This window comes from Neophocaena asiaeorientalis, unplaced genomic scaffold (assembly GCF_003031525.2).
Source record: "Neophocaena asiaeorientalis asiaeorientalis breed wild unplaced genomic scaffold, Neophocaena_asiaeorientalis_V1.1 scaffold43, whole genome shotgun sequence".
Classification (NCBI taxonomy): Eukaryota; Metazoa; Chordata; class Mammalia; order Artiodactyla; family Phocoenidae; genus Neophocaena; species Neophocaena asiaeorientalis.
Window position 1 is genome coordinate 6755991 of NW_020173674.1, and position 9301 is coordinate 6765291.

Sequence of the window (9301 nt, forward strand, 5' to 3'; positions counted from 1 at the left end):
TGGAGGAGGGGCCGCCCCAGCGCCTGACCCGGGGACCGTCCCAGGTCACATGGGCCCTTCCACACGCCCAAGGAGGGTATTAGCCACCCACCCCGCAAAAGAGGGCCTGGGGACCCCCAGTTCCATCCCTGCGAGGCTCCCGGTGTGCCCCACCACCCCGACTTCCCCTTTCGCAGGAGAGGCGGCGGGAACGAGGGGTTCCAAAGCAGGCTCCTTCCCCGCTGCGCGCGCGCGCAAGGACCTTGCAACCCAACCTTACTCCCGCGCCTCACCTGCAGGCGCGTCACGACCTCGCCAACGGCTTGGCCGGGGGGCCCGTCGAACCGCAGCATGATCGCCTCCCCGCGGCCGTGGTACAGGGCGAGCTGCTGCTCGGAGAAGGTCCAGGCCAGCACGTCGCGACAGGCGCAGTTGAAGACTACACGGCCGTCGCGCGGCGCCACCAGCACCAGCGCCTCGGCCGAGATGCCCAGCAGGCATGGCACCTCTGCGCCGTCAGGGCCGCCCTCCTCGGCTCCGGTCGCGCCCCGCGCCCCGGGCGCCGCGCGTACGCCCCACACCAGCGCCCCTGCCGCCTGCAGCTCAGCGCCCGGGCCCCGGGGGGACGCCCGCCGCCTCCCGCCCAGGGAAGGCAGGCCGAAACGGGAAGCCGAGTCCAGCGACGTGGTGGTCACCTCGTTGGTGGCCAGGTCCTGCAGATACTGCTGGCGCGTACGCGTGGCCATGGCGTGGAACTGGCGAGCGTGGCCCGCCGCCTGCTCGCCATTGAGCGCCTTGGCCAACAGGAGGGCCCGGAAGTCGGCGTTGGCCGCAAAGGGACCTCCGCCAGGGGGCAGAGCTGGCCCAAAGGCCGGGGTGTCCTGGGTGCGGCTCACAGCCACCCTATGGAAGGAGGCGGTAGTCAGGGGCAAAGGGAGGGCCCAGGAAGACTTACCCTTGGCAGAACTGGAAGTCCGGGTGCCCACCTGTAGGAGGTGTGCGGAGTGCAGGGCGCGTGGGCCCGCACGACTAGGAATACGTGCTGGAAGTGCGAGCGTATGGTGGTGGGGCAGAAGGGCTTGCTGCCGGGTTCCTGGAACACGATGGTCACAATGTTGTTGCCAATGTGGCGCTTCCGCAGGAGCTGGGGGTTAGAAGGTGGGGGATGTGAGTGAGACCTAAGAGCCTGGGCACCAGTGGCCCCCCCCACCTGCCCCTGGTGAAGGCCTGGGGTGTTTGTCTTTGGGGAGGGACACTAGCCTGGAGAGTAGTTAGGGGTCAGCAGAGTTCAGACCAAGGTTCAAACACTGCCACCCACAAAGCACCCCTCCATGGTCCCCAGAAGCCCATAGCCAGCCCCCATCCCCAGGGCCCCCTCACACCTGCTGCTGGTTATTGGGGGTGTAAGGCAGCATTGTGGACACGTGGAACATGATCTCATGGTCCTGGTACGTGGTGTAGAGGGAGTGCGTGCCCGTGGAATCCGCTGTGGCCAGTTAATTGGGGACACCGAGGGAGAGCAAGGGAAATCTGGACGGCTTGAACCTGCCATCCTGCTTGCAGTCTGGAGCCTCTGTACCCCCAGCCAGCAGGTGGACAACCCCTTTCCGCCACCAGCCAAGGTCCAGGCCATGAGCTCCAAGGGCCTCAGCCTTGGCTGCTCCCCTTCCCCTCCCCCCACAGAATCCAGCCTCCAGCCTGGGATTGGGATGGGGGGATGCTGAGATAGAATGAAGACAGAAATGAGAAATGGCCTGCTAACAGGGAGTCGGGGGCGGATATCCCAGGAGAAGACAGATGTTGGCCCAGGCACCAGCATGTGTGGAGCAGCTGAGAGAGTGGAAGGCAGGCAGGAGGTACTGGATAAAAACACCTTCCAGGGACCCTGGGACTTTTCCAACCAGGGAGGCAGGGTCTGGGCTGGTGGAATATGTGTGTTTGATGGCGAGGGTGGTGCCTACAAACCCCCTTGACCCAGCTCAGGCAGTAGGGCACCGGGGCCTTGGGGGATAGTCCCAGCCCCTCCTCCCAGCCATGGCTTGGCCTTTGCAGCCCCAGACCCCCGTCCTCAGCCTACCCAAAGAACTCTCCACCCCCGGCCCCAGACCCAGGACAAGATGGGACAGAAAGTGAGCAGGCAGCTGGTTTTCACCAAGGCAGCCTGCCCCTCAGCATGGGTCTGCCCCCACCCCGGGCCCCCTGGGCCTCACTTTTGGTGTCCAGCTGGGCCCTGTAGCTCTCAAAGCCTTTGAGCCGCACCACGTCGCCCAGCAGGGTGAGGAACTGCATGAAGGAGGGTCCCGCGTCCTGGTTGTTGTACATCTCCTCCTCCGAGCCCTGGCCCGCCCGGCAGTACAGGATGCCCACCTTGCGCTGGAAGCTCAGCTGCGGGGGAGGGCACAGGCAGAAGGCACAGGCCTCAGTCGCCCAGCAGCACCCCTGGGCCTTGGGGAATGGACCGGGACACTGGCCTGGGGGCAGAACTGCCTCCGTGTGTGGCCTGAGCCCTGCCCTCGCTAAGCCACTTCTGTGTCCTCGCTTATCAAGCGGGTTCTGTCTCTCCTGCTCCCAGCGCTCAGGAGGGCAGAGGAGATCAAGGTGAGAAGGAACCGGGAGGGGGCTGGTTGTCATATGACCATAGAAGACGTGATTCACGGAAAGGACCCTGCACAGAGTGCGCTGGATCCCAACTAATGGCCACATTGTCATCCTCCTTATCTCAAGGCCAGCCTGTCCTCCCCTCCCTCAAATGCCAGGCACCCTGAGCCCAGCCTCTGGAGGCCTGGAGCCCTGCACCACCTCTGCTTACTCTCTGCCCCCGGCTCCTGTGGCTCCTTTGCATCTGGGGTTAACTGTGCACAGCTCAGGGCGCTCTGCCACCACGCAGACAAGCCCAGGGCCCCTCCAGCTCTGGCCTCCCGTCTTCCTGCTAAGCGCGTCTACACCCAGAGTCCCCACTTTCATTTCGTCCCTCCTCACACTACAGCCCCACTTCCACCCCAGCTCCTAAACCCCAAGCCCCTCTTACGGCCACAGGCACGGCCTCATCCTGGCACCCTCTCACCTTAGTTGGCACTTGGGACAACTGGAACTTCACTCTGCCTGAGACCCCAGGGACCTCACCCTCTCATGTCTGGGCCTCTTCCCCACCCACGCTCTTCACCTTCAGTGGCCACAGCAGCCATCTCCATGGAATGATACCCCCAACTCTGCCTCCAGCCCAGACCCCTCTCCCGAGCTCCAGCTGCCCAGATGTCCTTCCAGCCCCTGGCACCTCACCTCCTCACTATGACTCCCCCCCCACACCAATCGTCCTCCAGGGTCCCTGCCTCCATAAACTACTGCTCCCAGCGGCCGAGAAGCAGGGCAATCTCACAACACCCCCACCGTTCCAGTCGGCCACGAAGGCTATCCACTCTGTCCCTGGACTGTCACCTCCTCTTCACCTCTGCCATCGTCTGGCTGGGATCACTGCGACAGACTTCAGCCTGGCCTCCAGTCTAGCCCCCACACTGCAGCCAGAGGGCTGCTCAACCTCTCAGATCTTCCACAGCTCCACGGTGCCCTCAGGACCAAAGGCCAGCCTTTCCCACCCCTTCCCCCCAAGTCCTACTCCAGTCATGCTGAACTGCCCACAGGACCCTGACGTGACAGTTTTTAGTCTCTAAGCTTCACCCAAGTTGTTCCTTCTGTCCAGAAAATGCCTGCTCTTCCTGGTTTGGGCTCTTGCATTTCCTCCGTGATGCTGAACCAAGGAAGGGCTGTCAGCCCTACCTTGGTGCCCCATAGAGCTCTCAACATTGCCCTGTCCCTGTTATCCTGCTCCATCATTATCCATGATTCTCTGCAGTCTCTCTCCCACACCTGTCTGTGAGCTACTCAAGGACAGCATCTGGTCTAGACAGGTCTCCAGCATCCAGTCTGGGGCCTGGTACCGAGGTATGAGGAAATGTTTGTTGAATGACTAACAGACTGAATGACAGAGGAGGAGAATCGGGGCCAATAGGCAGCTTTCAGCACAGGGTAGGGAAGGACCTTCAGCGGGCTTGAGTGGTCCCACAGTGGAATGGGCAGCCCCAGGAAGGAGTGAGCACCCCAGACTGGCAGGAGACCAAGCAGGGCGTTGCAGGGAAAACTGACAGGGAAGGAGAGGGACTTGCAGGAAGAGGGGGTGGCAGTCAGATCAGCGCTCCTCAGCTGAAATGCACATAGGAATTACCTTGGGATCTTCTTAAAGTGTGGGCTCTGAGATTCAGTAGGTCTGGGGTGGAGCCCGAGAATCTGCATTTCTAACAAGCTCCCAGATGATACTGACGTTGCTGGTCTACAGACCTTACTTTGAGAGGCAAGGCTCCAGACGACCTCTGATGCCCTCCTTTTGAAAAGGCAGCTCTCCTGGGGTCCCCGTCCAGCCCAGGATCAGGGTCAAGGCTAGGTGGCTAGGAGCTGGGCAGGCTGGGTTCAGGCCAGGTCTAGCTGTAGGGCAGGGCTGTCCCACCCACTTACCACTTGCTCGTCCAGCGTAAGTAGCGTGCGGGGCACCTTCGGTGAAGCTGAGCCCAGGCGCAGGCAGGTCGGGCTCAGCCGCGATGCCACGTGCTCTAGAAGCTTCCTTGGGGACAGGCCTCTCGGGGGCCCTGGCGGCAGCGCGTCCTCCGAGATGGTGCCGCGGAGGGTCCGGAGCTAAGGAGGGGATATAGGGGCGCTCAGGATACGTGCAGGCCGTTCAGAAGGCAATCTACGGTCTAATTCCCATGACCTCGGCCTACCTGCGTAGTCCGCACGATGATGCGGTAGCTGTGCAGAGTGCCCCCTCCGCTGCTCTCCTTCTCCTCCCGCCGCAGGCTCACTGCCACCGGGCCCAGCACCTCGTCCAGTCCGAAGAAGTTCTGGTGTTCTGGGGGAAGCAGGCGGTGGATGACCAGATCTGCCCCCTGAGCAGTCCCACCCTCGCTCGACCACGTCCACCAAAGTCCCCGCTCCAGGTCCCACCACAACACTAGTTCAGATCCTAGATTAAGTCCAGTCCCCTCGTCAGCCCTGCCCACGTTCTACCAACCCAGATCCTGACTCCTGTCGGCACCTATACACTTGGCCCTAGGCCTCAACCCTTCTGCAGCCTCACCGATGATATATCTTGCCCCAGACCCAGGGGGGCCATGCCTGCCTGCTCCAAAACCTAGATCCTGCATGGCCTCGCCCACCATGCCCATATTCTTCCCCAGGGTGTCTGGGGCCCTCCCTTGTGGGCACTGATGAGAACAAGGTTCCCGGGTGCAGGGGTTCAGTTTTCACCTCACAGAAATGCCCATAGGAAATCTCTCCCCAGCCGGGAGGAGCAGAAGGATGAACCAGATGGGGGCAGTGGAGCATGCCTGGCTGGGTGGAGGCTGGGCTTGGTCTTAGGGAGGTGGTTAAAGCTGGGCAGCCTCGGCCCAGAGACAGAGCCTGACCCTTCACGTGGCCAGGGACTTGACAGGGAAAGGACAGCTCACCACAGGTGACAGGGACCTTGGCCCCTCCCCAGCGGCCCTCCCCTCACCTTTGCCGTAGAAGTACTTGCGGTAGTAGCCAGCGCCCAGGTCTGCATGCTCCAGGTTGTAGGCCGAGGTTCGGTTCTGTGGCTCCTCCAGGACGGACACGGCCGCGTTGGGCAGTGAGGGGGGCACAGATGGAGACACCAGTCCACCCAGTCCCAGCTCGCCCTCACCCCCGAGCTCACTCACGAAGCCAGGCGCCTCAAGCAGCAGGTCGGAGCGGGCAGTCTGGTCCTGAGACGAGGCGGGGGTCCCAGAGCCCGCCTCTGCGTGGCCCCCCGTCCCCCGGGGCCTCGGAGCCCAGTCAAATAGCAGGCTCTGCACGTCATAGTGGGCGAACCAGCGGGGCTCGGGCACGGGCGGAAACTCGGGCTCCGGCTCCTCTACCGGCAGCCCCAGCAGCGCCAGCGGGTCGGAGAAGAAGCGGGCGGGGGGCGCGGCAGGGCGGCCAGTCTCCTCGTGGCTGTGGGCGCGGGCGCGAGGGCTGGCCGGTGTCGGGGGCCGGGCCTCGCCCGCATCGCTGCCGCTGCGCAGGAGCGGGCCGCGGGCTGGCCTGGGCTCGAAGGTGTGTGGCGTCAGCGGGGGCCGCGCCGGCTGGCGCAGCTTGCGGGCGAAGAGGTCATCGGTGGGCTCAGGGGCTGGGCCCCGCCGAGGACTCCCCACGCCGCCGGCCCACATGGGCGTGCCTCGGACCTGGGGACTTGGCTCTCCGGGTGCCGGGCCGCATTGGCAGGCACGGGTGGCTGGTGCCCAGCCGGCAGGCCGGTTCCTGCCCTGAGGGAGGAGGGGTCTGCTTAGAGGAGCCTGGGGAGAAAACAGGAACCCGCGCCCCCAGCCTGGTCCACCATGCGGGTTGACTTCCGGCCCCCTCCACGACCATCAAAGCCGCTTCCGCTTTCCTGGCCACTTCCTCGTCTGCCTGGGGCTGAAGTTTCCAGCCCCCTCCTCCAGCTTAGTGCTGGGCAGGGCTGTCGGGGCCTTGGCCCTGAGGGTCTTGGAGCCTGGGCGGCCCTGGGACTGCCAGGGCTCCCCAGTCCCCACTCACACACATTGGCTTTGGTCTGGGCCCAGAGTGAGAGTCCCCACCAAGACCTGGCCCAACCGGACAGATGATTTGTCTCCGCTCCGACGGAAAACCCATGGGGCTACTGGTGTCTGGGTCCTGTCCACTTGACAAAGGGAGGACGTCCTGTCCCCAGAGACCTTCCTCCCTGCTCCTCCCACTTCCTCCAGGATCCCAGAGGAGCTGAGCACCCAGAGGCTGGATCTCAATGCCCTGGCCCTCATGGCCTCAGTACCTCAAGGACACAGGGGTTCCCAGGGGGCACTGGCGGGGCAGCAGGAACAGCAAGAGCACGTCCTTCAGCACGGGAAGTGGCCCCAACTCTGGGCCCGGCCCCCTGCCCGGCCCCACATCCTGAGGAAGGTGCTGGGATCACATTAGCTCAGTCATGGGACCTAAGTCAACCTAACCTGAAGGACAGGCCTGGGCTCACCCTCTTGCAGGCCTCTGTAGCCATACCTGGGGGGGTACGGGAGGGAGTCATGCTGACCAGGCCCCTTTGCTGGAACTGGGACCCATGGGGACTTCTGCCTACCTGGCCTCACTGATGCTGAGAGGAGAATCTGAACCCCATATGACAAACAAACTGAGGTCCAGATAAGGGGATGCTCTTGACTGAAGCAATTCCATATCAGCTAGGATTTGAACCTGGGCCTGCCAATCTCCAGGGCCTAAACAGTGCTGTACCTCCCCACTCCTAACACTTGTGTGCGTAGGTGTGGGGCAGGTGGGGGGTTGGGCTAAGGCTCGAGGTCTCACAGGATGTAAGAATGAGACACCCAAGGCCCCAGGGACCTGCTTAAGTGAGAAAAATGTGTCGAGACCAGGGGAAGGTGCAAAGGGTGGTATGAGGGGCTGGGCCCAAAGACTCAAAATTACAAAGAATACAAGCAAAGGGTGGTATGAGAACGTGAGGGGGAGTCACCCTCAGGTGAACCCAGGATGGAGTGGGTGGCTGGGACAGGGATGTGGGTGACCCACTAGGGGTGCAGGCACCTGCTGGTGAGTCTTTGTGCATCATCCAGTGACACTGTGTAGGGCTGGGCTAGGAGGGGATGGAGGCAGAGGCTCTGCACCCCTCAGCTAAAGCTCCAGGACCAAGTAAGGCTCAGAGTGCCTCCTCCCTTGGTTTCTCCTAGGACAAGTTCGTGACACTGACCCTGAGTCTCTGTTCTCTCACCTCTAAAATGGGGTTAACCATCCCTGTCCCCTCCCAACACTGCTGGAAGACCGAAAGGAAGGTGAAGCCAGCGAAGCTGGCCTTGTGTTAAGTGTGTGGTGTCAGAGGCAGGCCCTGGCTCCATGTGCCAAGCTCCAGGGCCTCGGCTGTGGTGTGTGTGAAGTGTGTGTGATGGGGGTGACAGGGGACATGAGGGGAGGGGTCTGCGCAGACCCCTGCTCCGTGTGGGTTGAGCTCTGTGTATCTGTGCGTGCACAGCCCATGGGCTGCCTCTTGCTCTGGCCCAGTGCCGGGCTCTGGCCTGCCTTGGGGGATGTTCTTGGGCTCTGCCCCCCACCCAGCAGCTTCACACAGGGTCCATTGAGGCCGGGACATTCCTCACGGCCTGTGTCACTGGGGAGGAGGGGGCCGGCCCGCTCCCACAGATCCGGAAGGCCTGGCTGCCCCAGGAGGAGGCGCTGGACGCTTCCCAGCACATCTGGAGGTCATGACCCCGTTTCTGCTGCCAGGGGGCGCGACAGATGTTTCCTCCCAGGCCAGGCCCGGGACCAGGGGGCGGTGTGCAAAGGCTGGGTTGGAGGCCGCCCAGGGAGAAGGGGAGACCCAGAATAAGGGGAGCACACAGCCGACAGGCAGAAGGGCAGTCGCCAGTGCCGCTGAGAGGAGTCGGGAGGCACCGCATCCGCTCACCCGCACACCGGGCGGGCCAGGCCGTCCCGCAAAGGAGGTAGGGGGCAGCACCGGCCAGAGGCAGGGGACTGGACGTGCTGACTTGAGATTGAAGCCCAACGGGAGGTTGGGAGCGAGCAGACGGCTAACGCGGCGAGGACCCCTCCCACCCACACACCACCCGGGCCCAGGCCAGGCCACTTTCTTCCCTGTTCCGCCCGACCGCGGTGCCTCCGCTCCCCCCTCTCCCGCCGGTACCTCTGCCGCCTCCTCCCGCGATGGGGTCCAGCTGCCTGCTCTCCCGCTACAGCTCCGGGCGCCGGCTCCGCCTGGGGGCGGGGCCATGCCGGGGGCGGAACTGCAGCGGGGGGGGCGGGGCTGGCCCGGGAGTCTCCGTCGGCGGGAAGCGCAGCGGGCGGGGACTGGAAGCCTGGCGGCGGGCAGTCTGAACGGCTGCCCCACGACAGGCCCGGCCCAGCCTAGTAAACTGTCGGGCCTCCAGTCCTTGGCTGAGAAACAGGAACAAATGTACCTGCCTTCCAAACCAACTGGGAGGGCTAGACCGGGACAACTAGTGTTCAGCTCCATCCCGGAACAGAGCAAGTGCTCAGGAAGTGCCGCTATTTACAAGCACTTTGCTCGTAAGCACTGGGCCCTGCCCTACACACGCTCTCGTGTATTCTTAAAACACCTTAGACAGGTATCATCTCTTACTTATAACTGGAGAAACTGAGGTTCAGAGAAAGGCTTTGGCCAAGGTCAAGGCTAACAATTGTAGGAACCTGCCACTGGAGCTAGTCTTTGAACACTTGGGTGTGAGAAACGGAACAACTGCAAACCTCAGATCAAGGCTAGAAAAGGTAACAGGCTTGT

General features: G+C 63.1%; 1 protein-coding gene across 2 annotated transcripts in view; it reads right to left on the reverse strand.

The window, feature by feature from the left end:
* SIPA1 (signal-induced proliferation-associated 1) overlaps positions 1-9016 on the reverse strand; it is a 12210-nt gene extending 3194 nt beyond the window's left edge. The window contains exons 1-8 of one of the 2 annotated variants that reach the window (XM_024748815.1): positions 8687-9016; positions 5522-6290; positions 4749-4876; positions 4486-4662; positions 2190-2364; positions 1362-1465; positions 966-1123; positions 273-882 (exon numbers count right to left, since the gene is read on the reverse strand). In XM_024748815.1, coding sequence (XP_024604583.1) covers positions 273-882; positions 966-1123; positions 1362-1465; positions 2190-2364; positions 4486-4662; positions 4749-4876; positions 5522-6290; positions 8687-9016 — 2451 coding nt within the window. The remainder of the gene's footprint in view (positions 1-272; positions 883-965; positions 1124-1361; positions 1466-2189; positions 2365-4485; positions 4663-4748; positions 4877-5521; positions 6291-8686) is intronic. The other variant, XM_024748816.1, reaches the window with a different exon arrangement.
* Positions 9017-9301: the final 285 nt, after the last annotated feature.